The sequence below is a fragment of the Myodes glareolus genome, chromosome 6 (genome assembly GCF_982192425.1).
Source record: "Myodes glareolus chromosome 6, mMyoGla1.1, whole genome shotgun sequence".
In the NCBI taxonomy this organism is placed as follows: domain Eukaryota; kingdom Metazoa; phylum Chordata; class Mammalia; order Rodentia; family Cricetidae; genus Myodes; species Myodes glareolus.
The window spans coordinates 7,423,639-7,445,337 of NC_142031.1; the positions used below are offsets into that span (position 1 = coordinate 7,423,639).

The 21,699-nt window shown below is 44.5% G+C and overlaps 1 protein-coding gene across 2 annotated transcripts in view; it reads left to right on the forward strand.

Annotated features, from left to right (window-relative positions):
* Positions 1-13,031: 13,031 nt before the first annotated feature.
* Ube4b (ubiquitination factor E4B) overlaps positions 13,032-21,699 on the forward strand; it is a 108,288-nt gene continuing 99,620 nt past the window's right edge. The window contains exon 1 of one of the 2 annotated variants that reach the window (XM_087906869.1): positions 13,032-13,774. In XM_087906869.1, the coding sequence (XP_087762995.1) occupies positions 13,751-13,774 (24 nt within the window). In that variant the 5' untranslated portion in view covers positions 13,032-13,750. The remainder of the gene's footprint in view (positions 13,775-21,699) is intronic. The other variant, XM_087906870.1, reaches the window with a different exon arrangement.

Sequence of the window (21,699 nt, forward strand, 5' to 3'; positions counted from 1 at the left end):
AGGGAAGAGGCAGGGAGAGGAGCAGAGAAAAATGTAGAGTTCAATAAAAATAAAAAAAAAAAACACACCTAGGGTCTAGGAAAGACTTAGAGATATAACGCCAGTGTGAACAAGAGCTGTCTCCATGGCAGCACACTGGGCCAGCGTGCAGAGTCCCCTGGGCTCAAGTGAGCATTGCAAACAACAAAAAGCACATAAAACTGACCATATTGGTCACTTTAAACAACACAAATGACAGCACTAAGACCATGCATACTGGCCAGATGCGGTGGTGCTAGTGGTCAGCCTGGACTATAGAGTGAGTTCCAGGTCTGCAGGGCTGTTACACAGAGTAACCCTATCTCGAAAAACCAAACCAACCAAACAAACAAACAAAAACACTCATACTGCTGAGTGTAGTGTGCACGCCTTTAATCCCAGCATTCAGGAGCAGAGGACTGTGAGTCTCTGTGAGTTTGAGGCCAGCCTGGTCTACAGAGTGAGTTCCACAACAGTTAGAGCTACATAGTGAGACCTTGTCTCAAAATTAGTAAACAAACATTCATTCTGTCAGGTACGGAGACACATATGTAATCCCGACATTAGGAGACGGTACGTTCAGGAGTTCTAGTCTAGTAGAGAATTCAACGCCACTAGACTACATAAGACCCTGTCTCAAGCATGCAAATAAAAACCAAATCAAAACAAAGGATCTTCCCACCCTTGTGCCACCCCCCACCACCTGAAGAACCCTTTCCTTATCCCATATGGATGCTCTGTCCCCAAAAAGAATTTACTTCCCAGACCTCCACCATGTATCTGTCTTTAAGAATGTCACCACTCTAGGAACCTTGGAGAAGGGAGATATTGCAAAAATATTTGTATTTCTAGGTGTGACATGGTGTGTGGGGGATCAAAGGGCAATGATGGGTACCTTCTTGTCAAAGGACAGCGACGGGTATCTTCTTGTCAAAGGGCAGTGACGGGCATCTTCTTGTCAAAGGGCAAAGACGGGCATCTTCTTGTCAAAGGGCAATGATTGGTATTATCTTCTTCAGTTGCTCTCCACTTTTGTTTTTGAGACAGGGTCTCTCGCTGAGCCTAGAACTTGCTCATTTATTTGGACCGTCTGGCCAGTGAGCTCCAGGGAGAGGGAACTGCCTGCCTCAGTACCCTACTGAACACCCAGTGCTAGGATTACAGGCAAACACAGGCACAACCACAACACCTGACCTTTTTCTTTTTCTTTTGAGACCGGCTTTCTCTGTAGCTTTGGAGCCTGTCCTGGAACTAGCTCTTAGTGGCACACACCTTTAATCCCAGCTCTCTGGAGGCAGAAGCAGGTAGATCTCTGAGTTGAAGCCACTGGTCTACAAAAGAGTTCCAAAAACAAACGAGAGAGAGAGAGAGAGAGAGAGAGAGAGAGAGAGAGAGAGAGAGAATAATAGAAAAAAGAAAGAAGTGAATTCTGATCCTTTGCCAGAGCAGTAGATGCTCTTTTATAATTTTTCAAGATTTATTTGTATTACTTGAAGTTCCGTGTACTTGGGGATTGTATACGCATCAAATAGGCTGCTGGTAGAGGGAGAGACATGGAATTCCACCGGAGCTGGAGTTACAAGCAGTTGTGAGATGCCTGACATGGACCTGTGCCAGAGCTAGTGTGTTCTCTTAACTGCTGAGCCATCTCTCCAGTTCCTAAGACTGAGATACGCCTCCCTGTGTGGCTGGACCACGTTCGGCTCGCCCTTTCTTCCACAGCCTTCTTTCTCACTGTGTAACAATGCCGCTCTGGGCACATCACACCTGCAGTCCCAGTCCTTGGTTGGCTGACGTGGAAAGATGCCACAATCCAAGGCCAGTCTGGGCTACAGAGTGAGTTTCAGTCCAGCCTGGTGGGACACTCTAAGACTCAAAAGCAAGCAAAACAGTGTTTAAAAAAATCGTTTTTGAATTCCTGTCCCAATCCTTTTGGCTGGGAAGTGGAATTCCTGGGTCATGGGATAATTCTGTGAAAGAACGGCCAAAGTCCTCCACAGTGACATCACTAGTTGACCTTCTCACAACCCACAGTCAGGGCGCAACAGCCAACAGCTGTCAATCTCTGTCTTTTGACAGTACCCATCCCTGTGAGTGTACTTTAATAAAAAAGATGGTAAAATCTATATCGCATAAAGTTGACTATTTAAGGCCCAGAGAAGCAGTCTGATGGTCTAGTATGAATGAAGCCCTGGGTCTAATACACAGAGCTGAAAAACAAAGTTACAGTTTTATTTTTAAAACGTTTATTTTAATGCATATGTATGGGCTTTGTCTGCATGTCACAGGTGTGCCTTCCAGAAGAGGGTATCAAAGCCCCTGGCACTGGAGTTATAGATGGCTGTGAGCTATCATGAGGGTGCTGGGAGTTGAACTTGGGTTCTCTGTGAGAACAGCAATACCCTGAGTCATCTCTTCAGCCCTTGTTTTCTTTCTTAAAGATTTATTTATGTGCATTTGTGACCGTGGGTGGACAGGTGTGTGTGTGTCCCTGGAGGTCAGAAGTGGTTGTCAGGCTCTCTGGGAGCTGGAGATCCAGAGCTGTGAGCAGCCTGACATGGGTGCCGAGAACCCCACCTGAGAACTCCCTGAAATAGCAGCAAGCACTCTTTTTGGTTTTGTTTTGTGTTTCGACACAAGGTTTCTGTAGCTTTGGAGCCTGTCCTAGAACTCTGCTGGGATCAAAGGCGTGCACCACCGCCGCCAGCTACAGCAAACACTCTTAACTTTTAAACCCAATCACACAATTCAGTGCACCAAATAAATACCCTAGAGTGTTGTCCAATCTATCACCGCTGTCTACCTCGATAACTTCTTGCATTGAAAATTATTATTTAGCCAGACGGTGATGTGCATGCCTTTAATCCCAGCACTGTGAGGCAGAGGCAGGCTGGTTTCTGTGAGTTCAAGGACAGCCTGGTCTAAAGACAAGTTCCAAGACAGCCAGGGCTACATAGTGAAACCTTGTCTCAAAAAAATCAAAAATACAATTAACCAACCAAACAAAACCCCACACTGATGAACAATGAACTTCTGAATACTTTCCTGCATCTGTTTTAGGAGGGTTGGCATGGGCTTCCAGGTCAGGCTACAAGAACTTTTCATTCCCTCAAATGGGAGCTTCATACCCAACAGGATTCCACGGAGCTTCTGCCGACCCCAACTTGCTGTCTGTCTCTGTGGATTTGCCTATTCTGACTCCTCACATACATGACATCATATAATAAATATGTGATTTCTTCCACCAAGGATATTATCTTCGAGGTCCGTCTGTGCTGTAATGTGCACCAGCCATTTCTTCCCCGTTTATGTCTGGGTGACATTCCATTTTCCAGCAAGGCCATGCATGACTGGCTCACATCTGTCAATGGCTGTTTAATGACTTCCACATTTCAGCTGTTGTGAACAGTGCTGCGATGAACATTTTTGTATTAAATTCTGCTTGCATATCTAATTTCAGTTATTTGGGATATCTGCCCAGGCGTTAAATCTCTGGGTAACATAGTATGCGTGTAACTTGGTGAGGGGTTGTTAGCCTGTTTCCCACAATACTCAGATCATTTATAGTCCCAAAAGCAGTTTATGAACTTCATATTTTTTCCTTTCTCCCTTTCTGTTTTTATTTCTCTTTCTTTTTTAATATTTATTTATTATGTATACAATATTCTGAAGGCCAGAAGAAGGCACCTCATTACAGATGGTTGTGAGCCTCCATGTGGTTGCTGGGAATTGAACTTAGGACCTTTGGAAGAGCAGGCAATGCTCTTAACCACTGAGCCATCTCTCCAGCCCCTTTCTCTTTCTTTTTTGTTTTGTTTTTGTTTCTCTGTGTTGCTTTGGAGCCTGTCCTGGAGCTACTACCTCTTGTAGACCAGGCTGGCCTTGAACTCACAGAGATCCGCCTGCCTCTGCTGGGAGTTGAGTGCTGGGACTAAAGGTGTGCGCCACCACCACCTGGCTTGCTTTATTTTCTTTTGAAATTTTTCATTTACCATCGTCATCTGTATAAGATGTGTATATAGAGGTCAAAACACAACTTAGTGAAGTCGTGGTTTTCTTTCCACCTTTATGTGGGTTCTGGGGATTGAACTCAGGTTGCTGAACTTACATGATAAGAGCCTTTCCCCACTGAGTCATCCTGCCATGGATGGTTCCTATTTTCTACATTAGAGGTGTCTCCTCTTCGTGGGTGTGTCTCTGTGTGTCAACAAAGTCTGCACACATTCAAATCAAACCCAAGACCTCCTGCATACTAGGTGTGTGGCACTCAGCTACACCTCAGTCTTCAAAGGAGAAGGAAGACTGCGAAGAGAAACAGAGAGGGGTATAGACTCAGTTTTTTGCTTGAGACAGGGTTTCTCCATGTAACCCTGGATCTCCTGGAACTTGCCCAGTAGACCAGGCTGTATTAAAAGTTTGTATCACCATGCTTGGCTTGCTTTTTTTAAAAACCAGATATTTTCAAGAATTGGAGAGATAGCTCAGTGATTAAGAACACCGTTTGCTGTTCCAGAGGACCTGGGTTCAATCATCAATACCCACAAGGTGACTCACTGCCACCTGTAATTCCAGTTCCAGGTCTGACAAGTTCTTCTGGCTTCCTCAGACTCCAGGTGCAAACTTTGATCACAGACATACATGCAGGCAAACACTCATACACAGAATTAATAAAAATGTTTATTTTCATCTTTATTTGTGTGTGTGCCCACAAACTCTTGTGTACACGTGTGCAAGTGCATGTGAGAGAGCCACACGTGAGTGCCCATGGAGGTTAGAAAAGATTGTCAGATCCCCTGAAACTGCACACAGGCAGTTATGAGACACCAGACATAGGTAATGGGAAGGGAATTTGGATCTTCTCCAAGAACTACTGAGCTATCTTTCCAGCCTTGTTTTTTTTTTTCCCCCTGTTTGTTTCTGAGGCAAGATCTCAAATAGCCCAGGCTGCCCTTGAACTGAATTTGAAAAGTAGTCAAAAATGACCTTGAACTTCTGATCCTGCTTCCTCAGCCTCCGAGCACCAGAATTACAGACCTGTGCTGCCCCGCCTCCTTTGTGTGGCCTGGGTATTGTGTGCAAGGCAAGGACTCTGCCAACTCAGCTACATCCATAGCCTCATGAAGCTATTTTATCATAATTGCTTAGGTTGAATTCAACTCTGCATTTATTTGTAGAGGTTCACCATGAATCATTATTAAGACCTTAGAATATGAAAGAAGAGTCATAAAAAGAATAATGAATTCAATATATATTATTCTGACATTGAAAAGGAAATTTTTTTAGGTCACACCAAAAGCATTAGTATATTATGAATAGGCATAATGAGTAGATCCTTAAAACTGTTTCATAATTTAAGTAATAAAAGAGTGTGAAACAAAAGATTTAAATTTGTGGTTGATTTACATACAATAGTAACATTGGTGAGCATGAGCTGATATAATCACTACACGCCATGGTGACAGCAAAGCCAAATGGGTTGATGCACACATTGACGCAGAATATTATAATTAATCAGAGTATAATCCAGCACTTAGTGGACGGGGGAGGAGTAGGAGGCTCAGAAATCCAAGGTCATCCTGGTCTAGATAGTGAGGTCCAGACCAGCCAAGACTACAGAGTGAGACTCTTTTAAACAGAAAAGACGTCCTCTCTAAAAAACACAGTGGTACACACCTGTGATCTCAGGGTTTGGGAGGTGGAGGCAGGAGGATCAGGAGTTCAAGGTCATCCTTGACTAAATAGGGAGTTTGAGAACGGTCTGAGCAATGTGAGCCCCTAACTACCTAAATATTGATAAAAATCCCTTGCTCTGGGGCTCTAACTCGCTGGTAAGGTGCTTGCCAAGCATATGGGAGGCTGTGGTCTGGAGTTTAGTACTGCAAAATAAGAACAAAAAACTAAGAATCATCACTTACAAAGATTTAGGAAAGGGGCCCGTGGAATGGCTCAGGGGGCAAATGTGCTCGTCATCAATCTTCCAGAGTTTGATCCTTAGAACCCGGAATTTGGAAGGAGAGCACTGACCCCGGAAAGTAGTCCCCTGACCTCCATACACATGCTATAGCAGGCACACGCCCATACATACACACTCAACACACATAATAAATAAATGTAAAAACATTTCATTCTTTATTATTTAAATACTTTTAAATTTTTTGTATTTATTTTATTTTTGTGTGCATTACTGTTCTCCCTGTAAGTATGTCTGTGAGCGGGTGTCAGATCTTAGAGTTACAGACAGTTGGGAGCTGCCATGTGGGTGCCAGGAATTGAACCAGCGTCTTCTGGAAGGGCAACCAGTGCTCTTAACCGCTGAGCCACCTCTCCAATCCCATAAAGATGTGGTAAGTTACATGAAGTTTTTTCTTTTCGGCAAGGAGACCCCGAGTGCTCACATGGCTCAGTGCCGTCCTTGTTTGTAAGGAGATGAGCGAGCTGGAGACACGGGCACTGGGTTGTCGATCAGTGTGTAAGACCTGCACTCTCGGGCGTGCGCCTGTTAGAGGAGACACGGGCCTTGGGTTGTCGATCAGTGTGTAAGGCCTGCACTCTTGGGCGTGCGCCTGTTAGAGTAGACAGTGTTGCTTTAGCTTCTCCTTATTCCGTTCTAGCCACAAAACTGAAGCTGGATTGACCCCACGGACAGAACATTTTGACATTAAATTTTAAGCTTAATATATTAGTGGAAAAATTTTGGAGCAAGAGATAGAATTAGCTCATTTGGCTATAAAATGAAAGCAGGGTCAAAATGTTCCCATTTCCAAGGGATTCTGAGCAATAATTCCTGACTGGATGGTGGTGGCACACACCTTTAATACCAGCACTTGGGAAGCAGAGGCAGGTGGATCTCTGTGAGTTTGATGCTAGCATCTAGCATGATCTATAGAACTGAGTTCCCCAACAGCCAGGGCTGTTCCCAAAAACCAGAAACAAACAAAATAAATTCCCGTGTTTTGAAATGGGAAAATATGGTTGGAAGGAAAATTGCTGCTGGGTAGATTTGTGTGGTGATAGTTTGTTTGTGTTTTAACAAATAAAGCTTGCCTGAAGGTCAGAGTGCAGGATGTTTTGCTGTGAAGAGACTTCATGACCACGGCAATTCTTTTTGTTTTGTTTTGTTTTGTTTTTTTGTTTGTTTTTTTCGAGACAGGGTTTTTCTGTAGCTTTGGAGCCTGTCCTGGAACTAGCTCTTGTTGACCATGCTGGCTTCAAACTCCCAGAGATCCACCTGCCTCTGCCTCCCGAGTGCTGGGACTAATGTTGTGCACCACCACCACCTGGCTGACCATGGCAATTCTTATAAAGGAAAACATTTAATTGAGTCTATTATCATCATAACAGGGATCGTGGTGGTGTGCAGGCAGATATGGTGCTGGAGCTGGGAGTGCTACATCTTGCAAGCAACAGGAAGTAGACAGACACACTGGACAGTGTCCTGAGCATAGGAAATCTTGAAGCCTGCCCCCCAGTGACATACTTCCTCCAACAAGGGTATACACACTCCAGCAAAGCCAACTTTCTAATAAAGCCACTCCCTGTGTGCTTATGGGGGTCAATTACATTCAAACTACCACACTTGGCTACAGCTTGATCTCCACAGGACTGTGTGGCTATGCCTAACGATAGGCACGTGTGGTTGCTAAACCCAGGAAGTAAGCCCAGAACTGCTGACTCAGGGCCTTGATCCATTCTTGTTCTTAGGAACCCCTCATCATACAGCATTATGGGCAAAGCCCTATACAGGACACGGAGGTGAGCTGGTCAATTAAGGCATACTAATCATGACCTTGCCTGTGACATACAGACAGACAAGGAGAAAAAACAGAGAGCTAGACTACATGTTAGTTACATGTCAGAAAGGTTTAAGAGAAAGCATGAGCAACATCTGAAGGTTTTTCGTTCTTCCTTTCCTGGGGATGTGGCTCAGTGGCCTCTCCCCAGTCCTGTGCAAAGGAAAAAGATGAGTTCATCTGGTAGACGGCTTAGCAGGTAAAGGGACTTCCCACCAAGCCTGTTGACGTGAGTGCAATCCCGAAACCCACACAGTGGAAGGAGAGAACCCATTTCTAGAAGTTGTTGTCTGGCTTTGCAAAAATGAAGACTTGAGTTCAACCGCTATATGGAGGCATGTGCTTGTCAGCCCACAACTGGGGAGGTGGAGACAGGAGGATCCCAGGGCTCACTGACTAATGTCTAACCAACAAGAGACCCTGTTTCAAAGGAGGTGGATGGTGTTCCTGAGATGATATCCACGATTGTCCTCTGGCCTCACATACATGCACACACATACATAGATGTGCACAAACACAAACAGGAACACACACATGTATACTTTTGGTAAATTAATGAATGCATGAAGGAGGAAACCACATTTAATCCAAAAGCTAAAAGCTAAGAAGGAATAAACCATGCAAAATAAACCACTGATCCAGGAGATCAATCCTCCAGGCAAAGGAGACACCACTGTCAGGCGCCAAGGAGGGAAAACGTTTACCTTTCTGAACCGTGAAAGGGCAGTGGAGTTGAAGGACTGCAGGAGGCAGGGTGTGTTGTTGGCGGAGGCTGTTCGTTTGTTTTCGGGTGCTTAGACCCGAAATAATCACACAGAAACTATACTATTTGCAATACTTCTTGGCCAATAGCTTAAGCGTATTTTTAACTAGCTCTTATATCCTAAACTAACCCATCTCCATTAATCTGTGCATCACCATTAGGTCGTGCCCCACCGGCAAAGTTTTGGTGGGCTCCAGTGGAGGCATCTGTCTCCTGTGGCAGCTACATGACTACAGACTTGACTATTATAGATGACTATCTATTAATCTGTATTTCTTAATTATTCATTACATTTTTAAAGGAGTTGCACAAACATGATGCCTTAATTAAGAGCAGAAATATACATATAATAAAGGTGACCTTAAATTTGTATCAGTAGACCAAGATTCATACCAATGCAAAGCATCCATCTTTATAGCATATCCCCCTTTAAATGTAAGGACCATTTATAAACAATATTTGGGAATTTGGATGTAGTTTTTTATAAATTATTTTTTGCTTTTTGTTGGGCAAAGTAATTTTTGGGGCTGTTTATGGCGACCTTTTGATGGATCTTGTTCCATAAATCCACACTAGTCTGGAAGGAATATATAGATTTTTATCCTCTGTGGAAACAAAAGTAGGACTTCTTTTAAAGCAACATATCTTTAGACCCAAATTTTGAAGCCAAGATACCTTTAAAACATATATTGGTTTAGCTTAGCAGTCCCCAGAATCAAATGTCTCTCTGTAGTCAAAAAATTAAAAGAAAACACAATATGTAGCCGGGCGGTGGTGGTGCACGCCTTTAATCCCAGCACTCGGGAGGCAGAGGCAGGCGAATCCCTGTGAGTTCGAGGCCAGCCTGGTCTACAAGAGCTAGTTCCAGGACAGGCACCAAAAACTACAGAGAAACCCTGTCTCGAAAAATCAAAAAAAAAAAAAAAAAAAAAAAACACAATATGTATAATCCAGACTCTGCATATATTCCATATTTATGTGGTTTATTTTCTTTTACTTCTTTAATCTATGACTGTCTGTACTCTTTTATATTACTTTTACTGTCTCTTTAATAACTGTTTTATTTTTTAAAACTATTTTTTGTAACTGTTTATGTTCTTTTTTTTTCTCTATCTAGCCTACGTACATTTTAAAAACATACTATGACCCATTTAGAGGTTCATTTTTATTTGTCTTTATTGCATATCTGTAATCATTTTTTGACCAGGAACACTTTTAAAATGGTAAGCAGCTTGATTGTAGTGGCCGTGGATACTGGCTCCGCCTCTCTCAGCCTTTTAATATGGTGGAAGCACATTTACCACCAGCTCTGGGACTGCTGGGTGTGAGCATTACTCATCATCTCAACGCTGGGAAGCAGTTGACCCGGGCTGCCACCAAGTAACTTGCAGCATGCTGTCCACAATCCCCATTCAAGTGCTTTGTCTGAAAAGACAAGAAAGACAGGTAGCTAAAATGCAGAGGACCTTATGGCTCCTGCCTGAGCAGGAGCTTAGGTTTAGTTAAGTGAAGGTTAATTAGGCAGCTGCCTGTCAGTGTAGCAGTTCTGCCTGAGATAATCATCTTACAGGAGAAGGGATTCATCTGGCTTACAGTTTTGGAGGTTCCGTTCTGTGATTGGTTGCTCCTGCTGTTTTTGGGGCAAGGCAAAGGAGAACATCGTGATGGAGGGGTGGTGAGTGAGACTTTGCACTTCATTCCCAGAATGCAGAGCGGGGACGTGTAGCATGACTTCTAATTATTCTTTTTTTTAAATTTAACTTATTTTATTTTTTAAAACAATCTTTTATTTTACATACCAATTTCAGTTCCCTTTCCCTCCGCTTCTTCCACTCCCCCTACCTTTCCCCCACCTTCTAATTGTTCTTAATAATAGAAACTTGGAGTCATATATTAGGGGGTGAAAACTGAAAGATCAGAGAAGCAGAGCAGACAGTCAGTAGAGAGCTCCTATCTCTACCAATGCTCAGACCTCAAAAGGGGCGATCCTGTCTCTATGAATCTCTGTAGTTACACAGAGAAACCCTGCCTCAAAAAACAAAACAAAAAAAAATTTTTTTTAAAATTGGCATCCTGGCCCTTCCACAGCATGCTTCTTTGTCATAAGCCTAAAGACAACAGGTCCAAGTCCTCATGAACCAAAAACAACTCTCTCTCTCTCTCTCTCTCTCTCTCTCTCTCTCTCTCTCTCTCTCTCTCTCTCCTCTCCAGGGTCTCTCTACAAAACCTGGCTGTTCTGGAACTCACTATGTAGACCAGACTGGTCTCAAACTCTCAGAAATCTGCCTGCCTCTGCCTCTCAAGTGCTGAGCCAAGGTGTTTGTGCCACCGTACCTGGCTAGGAATGTTGTTTGACATTAAAGAAATGAAACACTGTTGTGTGCTGCAAGACACAAAAATCATGGGTGCCAGATGAGCTGATTGGTTGTGATGGTGCACACTGGTAGACAAATGCTGAAGAGAGTTCAGGAGCTGGGGAGTCTGAGTACCACCTGGGCTACACAGAAAGAATAAAGGAAAGAAAGAAAGAAAGAAAGAAAGAAAGAAAGAAAGAAAGAAAGAAAGAAAGAAAGAAAGAAAGAGAAAGAAAGAAAGAGGGCTGGAGAGATGGCTCAGTGGTTAAGAGCATTTGCTGCTTACAGAAGACATGGGCTCAGTTCCCAGGCCCTGTGTGTGGCTCATCTGTAACTCCAGTTCATGGGGATCTGATACCCTCTGCTGGCCTCCTCAGGCACTACATACATGTTGTGTACATATACACATGCAGGCAAAACATATGTACCCATAAGAGAAATCTAAAAAAAAAAAAAAGATTTATTAAGAAAAAGGAAGATGGGAGGATGGAAGAGAAAGAAAATGCAAGAGAAAGAGAGAAAAGAGGAAAAGACACAAGAAGTAGAATATTTGCTTTATTTGTTGTGAAAGCTGAAGAGTAGGTGAATCCATGGAGACAGAAGGCAGATTAGTTACAGGAGGTAGTGGCGGGAAGAGGAAGGACATTTAGTGTGTTGGAGGGTTCCTTTCTTGGGTGATTAAAATGTTCTGGAATTAGAGAGCAATGATGTTAATCAGCTATAACTATCTTAAAGCCATTGTATACTTTACATGTGTGATTTAATCTGAGGTTACATTGCAATTACGACGTTTTCAAAAAAGACAATGTAATTAGCGTCAGTGTAACTAGGGTCCAGGACAGCTCACGCAGAATTCCTTTTCTGAAAAGAAGAATGCCTTCCTGAAAAGCCTGCAGACTTCAATTTTAGTCACAAATTCTTTGCATATCTAGTAGTCATGTTCCCGTTTTTAGCATGTAGCAAACAAATTGTAGCTATTTTAGTCACTTCTAGGCCTTTCGTCTAAGATCAAATGTAACTCGTTTAAACTAGAGTAGAATGTTTAAGATTATCGTTCAGCTAGGAGTAGCTGTGCACTTGGGAGGGTGAGGCAGGCTGATCTCTGTGAGTTCGAGGCCAGCTCAGTTTACATAGCCAGTTTCAGGCCAGTTAGACCCTGATACAAACAATAAAGAGACATAAATAAATGGTACAGTTTGATAGTCTGTGATGGTGGCGCACATTCCAGCAGGAGGATTTCAAATTTCAGACAATCTGAGATACATAGCAAGATCCTGTCTAAAGAACAGTTAAGAACAAGATTATGGCTTGTGTACGCCAGACAATATATACTTTGAAGCCAATTTCGGATTTTCATGGTACTATTATTTTGCTCAATTTAGACATATATTGTAAAGAAGTTTATGTCGGACTGAGCGGGCTGTACAATGGGCTTCCTTAAGAAGTTGTTTAACACATTTCTCAATCATTTGAAATGTCTCTCATTCACTGACACTTTCAGATTGTATCAATACTCTCTAGCACAAAGAAGAGCGCCTCTCTAAAAGAAAAAGGTAAAATAAAATAAATTAAGTTCCTGTTAGTTTTTTTCCATGGGCTTTCCTGGGGGAGGGGAAGAGCGCAACAAGGCATCTGCAGCCTGGTGCAAAAACGCTCCCCGCAGAGAGCAAACGTTTCTCCGATTCCTCTCTTCTAGTTTCTGCCGCAGCTCGCAGCATCCAAGAGGTGCGGGAGGCCAGATTCCCACGTCGTTAGACAGCAAACCCGCACCGCGGAAACCCTAGGGGCCAGCAGCGACCCCGGCGGGCCCGCCTCCGGATTGGCGCAGCCGACCCTCAGCGTGCCTACCTGAGCCCCGCCCACCGCGCCCCTCGCCTACGCGCGGTTTCCATGGAAACGCCCCGCCCCGCCTCCCTCCCTTCTTAGCCTGGCAGCTCCCCTCCCACCCATCCCCCCCCCCCCCCGCCTGGCGCCGCTGGGGGGGGGAAGGGGGTGGGACAGGGGGCGGGGACAAGATGCAGGGGAAGAGGAAATCGGCGGTGCGGCTCCCGTCGCTTATTGGCTGCCGCGTCCGGGTGCCAGAAGCCCCGCCTCCCCATCGAGGGTCACGTGATCCCTTTCAAAGATGGCCGCCCTGTTGTTTTGATGAATAATACTTGGTGGGGCGAGGGGGTAAGAGTAGGGTTGGAGGGGTAGGAGGATTCACTCTCCCAGCGAGGGCTTCGCCAGTCCCGTCCTTCCCCTCCCCCTACCAGGGTTCTTGCGTGGAGGCGGGGCGAGCCTGGCCTGCTTTTAGAGGGGAGGGGCTTCCCGGTCCTACGCTGGGCTCCGGCTGGGCTGCCGTAGGGTCGCGGCGCCTCGGGGGTATCCAGTGTGCAGCGGAGCCGTTCCCGCCAGGGGCCAGGGGTGGGACCCGGAGCAGGGTCTGCGGGAGAGAAACGCAGCTGCCGCGTCACCGCCACGAATACACGGCGCGCAGCGGGCACGAGCCGAGCTGGAGACCGCGCCGCCCGCTCTGGGTAACCTGGGAAGCTAGGGGAGTCTGTGGAGCCTGGAGAGGACCCCGTAGCTGCGGCCGTGGCCAGAGGAGGCGGCTCAGGGCGCTTGCAGCTGGAGGAGGTTGGGGCGATCCGAGCGACCGGAGCCAAGGCGATTCAGTGCCTCGTGTTCTTAGTTTTTAACCTCTGACTATGCAATTCTGAAACCTCCCCCATTGGGGGGAACCAGACAGCCCGCTAGATACCTTCCCGTCTCCTTTGCTCCCGCCCTGATCTCAAGAACTGAGGATCTCTTCCCTAACGCCTTTCACCATTAAGAGGAAAGCGATGGAGGAGCTGAGCGCTGACGAGGTGAGGAGGCTGGGGCGTGGGGGGCGGGGGGGCACCTTGAAAGGATTACTTGGCAACTCTTAGGCGCTTTGGACGGGGACGATTTTGCGCTAGTGGTGTCGGGCTTTTGGGATCGGGAAGGCGACAAAATGGCATTTTTAAGAATAATGAGATATTGTGAAAGTAGTCCATTCATCATCAGGTTGGTTGTATTGTAAGAAGCCCTTGCTCTACTTTGGGCTACGGTCTCCTCAGTATGTTTACTCAATCACTAAAATACTCCAGGGATAGAGAATAGAGAATGCAAGACCCCGGAGAGGGTCTCATGTTTTCTTCTCCTTTATTCTCTTTCCTTGTATCTTCATTCGGAACTTCACTTGCTTTTTTTTAGGGTCTGAAGACAAGGAGAACATCTTGAAGGTGTTCGGTCTTTTTAAAAGGGTTTTCAAGAAAGAGGGCAAGATTTAGATCATGATATATTGTGTATGCCTGTGTCTTTAGAGCTTTAAAGAGCACTAGTATAAAATCATAATATTTAATGGTTGTTTTAAAAGGAAATATTGGAAATCCCAGATACATGTGGCCATTTCATTGTATAAGTTGATCAAAGATACCTTTGTGTTTGAGAGGTAGTTACAGATTCCTTGATATTTAACAGTGTATATCCTTAATAGTTTAAAAGATTCCAGTTAAATCGTAGTAATTTTAACAGACTACTAATGACTGCTGGTGTTCTATTTTACTTTTTTTTTTTTTAAAGCTCCCCCTCCCCCTTAAACTTGGGTTGCGCTGTGTATGATTGTCAGAAAAACAGTGGCGGTTAGGGCACAAGGAATTTCCTGTGAGGTTGACTTTTCCCGTCTTTCTACAAATTGAAGGCCTTCTTTTCAAGACCCCCGCTGGTTTAGTTTCTTCCACTGCTTCTTGTAAACTTCCCCTGCAGTGTATGGAAGTAGTCGTCTGTCATCAGGTTGGTTGGAAGAGGTTCTTGCTCAGCTGTTGGCCATGGTCTTCTGTTTATTTAGCCACTAAAATTCTCCAGGGATGGAGCCTGCACATGGGTGAGTGAAGGGTCAGGTGGGAAGAGAAACAATTTTGAGGATTGTGATACTTGAGTTGTTAAGTCATTTTGTGTCAACTAACTTGGTTTTCCTCAACTACAGCAGGAGTGTAATCTTAAATCAGAAAAGTCTTGAGCAGTTTCAGGAAATACTGCCTTGGAAACATCTGGTATTTTTTTTAAAGTTTTTAAAAGTATTCATCGATTTTTCTTTAATTTTAAAAAGACACAATCTGTGTTTTTCAGTAATCTTTTACTTCCAGAAAGTACTGTTTTTTTTCTTCTGACCTCTAAATAGTTTGTGTTTTAGAGGCCTTCACAGATTTGAGTTTTTCCTAATTTTTTTTCAAACCAATATAGTATACAGACTGGCCACAGATACTGTGTCAAAGGTGTCTTTTCATTTTGCTTAGTTCTTGAGATGATGTAACTCTCTTAGTGACCATGAAAGGAATACATATAACCTTTGTGGAAGAAATTTTTCAAGGTCAACAGGACACTAAAACATTTATGAAAAATTAAATTCACCAGTGCAGGATTAGTATAAAGTTAAAGTCAGCAAGTTAGTTGGCCTGACCACAATGGCAGTATGATAAGTGGGCTTTTCCCCCTCATTAGAATCTAGAACAGAATCTCTTTAAAGTTTTCTTTTTTTCTTCTTTTTCCCTTTTTTACATCTCACTGTGTAGCCCTGGCTGGCCTCCAATTTACAGAGATCTCCCTGCCTCTGCTATGGATGCTGGGAATTAAGTTGTCTACCAACTTGCCTAGCTTTAATCCAATTTTTTTTAATACTGGGTTAAGTACATTTCTCATCAGATAAGTTTTCAAAGTTTTTTTTTTTTGCCTTTGTATTGTTACTTTGTTAGTAGAAACCTGGATCACAGATATTGCAGGTGATGTTGATTTGGTTAAAAAACAACACACGTGAATTATTGACTGTTGAAGGATAGCTTCAGAATTAAAGCAGTCACGCCAGCGATCCCCTCACCTTAAGTTAGGAAACTGGGTTAAATCAGAGTTTCATATTTTAACAAAATGAGAATATTTGTGAATGTTTTCACAATAAAGGCTAGAAGAATAAAAACTGACTTAACCAGACTAGGTCCCTTTCTCATAGGTCACCTTGGATTCTCTTACTTTTTCTGCGTATTTGAAAGGGTTGTTGGACTGCATTGCTGTGTGTTATTTATGTAGTGCTTTACAGTGAGCTCTGTACTCCGCAGAGCAGAGCCGTGACTAAGTTCAGCCTCGTTTAAACTCCTTACATTCCACAGCATCATCGTTTGCATTATGTTCTTGCTACTCACGTGTTGTTCTCATGGACCAAGGCAGTGCTGCAAGTCGGGCAGGCGTTTTCAACTGCTTTTCAACAGTGGTAATGAAATTGCCTTGAAATGATTTGTACCTTTTCTCCCCCTTTTTCTCTTATAAATCTTCCTGACCTACTTCTGAGAGATGGCTGCCTGGGACTCAGGGTGTGGTCAAGGCTTTAGAAGAGTTAAGTGTTGTTCCCAATATATGACCTTGGAGTTTTCTTTATTTTTTTATTTTTTTTAAATCATATTTAACTCTTTTTTTTTTCTTTGAGACAGGGTTTCTTTGTAGCTTGGAACCTCTCCTGGAACTAGGTTTTGTAGACCAGGCTGGCCTTGAATTCAGAGATCCATGTCTCTGTCTCTGTCCCTGTCCCTGTCCCTGTCTCTCTCTCTCTCTCTCTCTCTCTCTCTCTCTCTCTCTCTCTTCTGCCTGCAGAAGAGAATAAAGGTGTGTACTACCACCGCCCCGTGGATTTTTCTTTATTTTTAGTACAGGGTGTGGTTATATATTCCAGGCCGGCCTTAGATTTGTAATCCTCCTGCCTCAGCTTCCCAAGTGCTGGGATCACAGAATAGCAGTGTTCTCTTAGTGGAAAAAGATTGACAGTTGTGAACAGCCTTAGAATGGTGCAGCCATTGTTTTATTTGGTAAAATAATTCAATGAAGTAGGAACCGGTTTGTATATTTTATAGGTGAGGAAACAGATTTAGGTTAAATAACTTGGCAAAAGAGACCTGATTTAGAGGTCACATGGTTAGAATTCAAACTCCAGCCTCCTGATTCCCAAGCCCCCTTTATTACATTTCACTGTTTACCAGGTGGCCATTGACTGATCACAGCATCTGTATAAATATCCTGTTACCATTATCTCGCTGACACTCCTAGTTTCTGTAAAGCGGTGTTTTTTGTGAGTACATTCATAATGTGGTCTGGTCTTTTTGGAATTGATTGACTGATGTGCAGTAATGTTCCCTCACCAATTCCCCCCAACCCCAGCCTCAAATGGTTCACTCCATAAGTTAGGAGGTTTTGTTGGGGGATGGAGATAGGAATCTAAAATTACAATATATAGGGGCTGGAGAGATGGCTTAGCAGTTAAAAGCACTTGTTCTTGCCGAGGACCTAGGTTCAATTCCCACCAGCCACTCGGTGGCTTTCAGACATCTGTATCTCCAGTCCCAGGGTGTCTGGTGTCCTCTTCTGACTTCTCCAGGCACCAGGCACATATGTGGTACGTATGCACATATGCAGACAGAAGACTCACATAAAAATAAAACATAAAATTTATTTTAATGTACAGTGTAGTTGTGCAATGTACCATTGTAGAGGTACACATGAGACACTCAGAATAGGAAGAAGGGATGCCCTGTGGAATGAGGTCTTAATTAAGACATTAGAAAAAGGTTATGCTGTGTTGTTGCCCCAGAAGGGTGCTGGGAGTGGGTGTGAGGGACAGGGGCTCTGAAAACAACACCAAGTCATGGTGCTGGGGCGTGGGAGTTGTTTGCTGGTGGCACTGACTGTCATCAGCCTTGGAGAGCTGTCTGAAAGTTTCAGCTCTGTCTGTGAGACTGTGATCTCTCCCCTGCAGGGTGTTAAGGCTTTAAGATGACTGGTCGGAGGCTGTTGTTAACCATGTGTCAGGCAGTAGAGCTCCATGGGATGGAGATATTGACAGTGAGAAGTGGGGGCAGGCACACCAGACATTGACGGGGAGAAGTGGGGGCAGGCACACCAGGCATTGACAGGGAGACATGGGGGCAGGCACACCAGGCATTGATGGTGAGAAGTGGGGGCAGGCACACCAGGCATTGACAGGGAGACGTGGTGAGCAGGCACACCAGTAATAAATACTGAGGTTCTAAATTAGTCTGGTTTTTTCCCTTCTTTTCTTTTTTCCTTCTTGTTTGAAATGAGATCTCACTGTCCATAGCCCTGACTGCTGCCCTAGCACCCTCTGTGGTCCATGCTGGCCGCAGCCTTGCAGATTTCTCCTGCTTCTGCCTCCCAGGGCTAGGGTGTGCTCTCATGGCCCGTGCTAGAACCATGCTAGAACACTTCACTGACTTCATCCAGTTCCAGCACCAGCTGTGAAGGAGAGGGGGACGGAGACTAACTTGGTTCTAACTAGGGGCAGGGTTGATTGGGCTTGAACACGGACAGACTTTAGAGAAAGCAAGGTGAGTTCTTTGAGATTGTTGAAAGCATTTTTTAATCAGCTTGAGTCGTGGCTCAGCCAGCTAGGAGCGCCTAACGCTCTGCCCCGGTGCCAGGTGTCGCCGGTTGGAATCCGCCCGGCGGCAATCTGTTCGTTTGGGGCTGGAGAGATGACTCAGTGGTTAAGAGCACTGACTCCTCTTCCAGAGGACCGGGGTTCAATTCCCAGCACCCACATGGCAGCTCACAACTGTCTGAAGATCCAGTTCCAGGGGATCTGACACCTTTATACCAATGCACATAAAATAAAAAGTTAAATAAACTATAAGAAATGTTTTTTTTAAAAAAAAAAAGAAAAAAAGAAAGCGTTTTTTAGTTTGGTGGTACAATTCCATTGGGAGAGTGTTGGTCCAGCATTCCTGAGCCTCTGGGTTCTATTCCCAGCACTGTATATAACCAGATATGGCGGTGCATTCCTGTATTTGAGAGTTTGGGACACAGAGAAGGATGAGAAGTTAGTTTGAGGTTGTCTTCAGCTACATAAGAGTACAAAGCCGACCTGGAACACATGAAGCTTGTATCAAAGATACCCAATGAATAGGTGAGTTCACCTGGGTTCTCCCACCTGACTTGTGTACTCTTATTGCATCAGTTCCTTTTTTCTCTCTCTCTTACCCAGAGATACACGTTTGTTTGTTTGTTTGTTTGTTTGTTTGTTTGTTTTGAGGCAGATTTTCTCTGTGCAGCCCTGGCTGTCGTCCTACTGGAGACCAGGCTGGCCTCAAGCTCAGTGATCCACCTGCCTCTGCTTCCTGAGTGCATTTACCTGCTTCTGCTTCCTGAGTGCTGGGATTAAAGGCGGGCACTACCAGTGCCTGGCCATTTATTTTTAAGTGTGTGTGTGTGCGCGTGTGCAAACATACATGCGTGTGAGAGAAAGAGTGCACTACTTGTGCATAGAGTTGCCTTCAGAGACAGGAGGCCGATCTTTCTGGACGTGGATTACAGATGGTCGGTTGTGAGACCTCTGATATGGGTACTAGGAGCCAAACTCAGGTTTTTGCAAGAGCAATGTTTGCTTCTCATTGTTGAACCATCCAGTTAGCCTTTTGCCTCCTCTTTTTTTTTCTTCCTTTGACAGGGTTTTTCTGTGTAACAGTCCTGACTGTCTTAGAATTCGCTCTGTAGTCCAGGCAGGACTTGAACTCAGAAATCTGCCTGTCCTTGCTTCCCAAGTGCTGGGATTAAAGGCTCCACTGCCTGTCCCTTTGCTTCCTCTAAAAGAGGAGACAGGCTAGGCAGTGGTGGCGCACGCCTTCAATCCCAGCACTCAGGAGGCAGAAGCAGATCTCTGTGAGTTCAAGGCCAGCCAGGACTACAGAGTGAGTTCCAGGACAGACTTCATAGATACTGAGAAAAAACAAAAACAAACAAAAAAACCCCAAAAAAACCCAAAAAACAAAACAAAACCTAAAGAAGATAAAAATAAAAAAGAGGAGACAGAATGATGATGGTGACATTTACTGGCACTTCAGAGTTCTTTGTGCTAAGCTCTGAGCTCCCTGTACACCTTTGCTATTATCTCTATTTTATAGATAGGAAAATCAAGGTTGATAGAAATTAATTAGCTCGCCAAAAGGCATGTAAATAGACAAGCACTCTACCAGTTGAACTACACACAGCTCTAAGACATACAGCCAGTTTAATGTGGGCTCTGGATCCCAATCTAGAGCCTAATTGTGGAGTTCTCAGTCCCTTTTCTAGAGCACCATTAGAAACCTCCCTTATGAGTAGGGAAGAGGGGCAGTGGAAACCAGGAGACTTTTATTCTCCAGTTGTTGTGGCTGAGAGTACAGGCCTCAGACAGCCCTGGATGCTGTGTGGCTTGAAGGCAGGAAGCATCTGTAGTGGGCTTAGTCGCGGTTTGCCCTTAATTTTGCTGCTATTCCTTGCTGTATGCCCAGTTCTACTGAGACCTGCTTCTAGGTCTTCATTTCCCTCAAAGGAGGCAGACACATAGGCACAGCAGATGGTTTTTCATGATCATCCCTATAAAGGAAAATAAAGTAGCCCGAAAAGATAGTGAACACTGGGGTGGCTTTTGTGGTTTTTGTTTTGTTATTTGTATGCCAGAATGTAGATGTGCATAGGTGGTTGAGAGACATCATGTAGGTGTTAGGTGCTTTTAACCACTGAAGCCATCTCTCTAGCCCCAAAACATTGGTAAAATGAATTATTATTATTACTATTATTTTAAGATAGGGTCTCAATATGTAGCTCTGGCAGGCCTACAACTTTACGTATACCAGTCTGGCCTCAGACTCACAGAGATCTATCTACCTCTGCTTGAGGTCTGGGATTAAAGTCAGTTATTATCAGTTGGCATTTTTGAAGGGAGAGAAGCTTTGCTGTGTAACCCAGGCTGGCCTCAAACTCCTGAGCTTAGAAGAGCATCAGCCTCCTGAGTAACTGAGACTCTAGGCATGGGACACTACCCTTGGCTTAGAAGAAGGTTTCTTGCGTCTGTGAATGCGTATACATGCGTGCATGCGTATAAGAAGATCAGAGGAGTCTTTTTGCTTGCTGGCCTCCTTATTTTCTGAGATAGGCCTCCTCGTTTGTCTTAGTCATTGTTCTATTGCTGCGGAGAGACACCATGATCATGGCAATACTTACAAAAGAAAGCATTTAGTAGAAGCCTTGGAGTTTCAGAGTCTTAGTCCATTATTATCATGGTGGGGAGCCTGGCTGCAGGCATGGAGTAGTCGAGTGCTGCTGTATCCTGATCTGCAGGCAGAGAGAAAGAAGATGCTGGGCCTAGTATGGGCTTTTTGAAACTGCAAAGCACTGTGATGCTCTTCTGCCAGCAAGGCCACCTCTTTATCCTTCTCAGATAGTGCCACCTCCCAATAACAAAGCTTTTAAATATATGAACCCTTAGAGGGAGCATTCCCACCCCCGCCCACCTCCCACAAGTCTTCTCTGTATTGCATTGACTGTTCTGGAACTTACTCTGTAGAGATCCGTCTGCCTCTGATCCCAAGTGCTCGGATTAAAGGTGTGCACCACTTGGGTCCTTGGGGCTTGCTGTGTGGTGGCCATAGTGATGAGAGCTGGAGTCTTCTAGAGTTCTCCCCTGTGCGTGTCAGCCGAGATGCCTCTGTTTCCACATGTTAGTATCTGGAACCGGGACTCTTCTCACTGTGACTAGTGTAATTATTCTTGACCAGTTGGTGTGTGACACAGCCATTTCCTGGCATGTGCAAATGTGGTTCTACCTGTTGATGTCGTCCCTTTGAGCACTAGACCTGCTAAGTTTGCTTGCCTTTTTGAGTGTCTTCAAAAACAAACATGCTTTGGGTTGGGAAATGGCCCAGAGGCTAAAATGCCTTCTCCACAAGCACGAGGA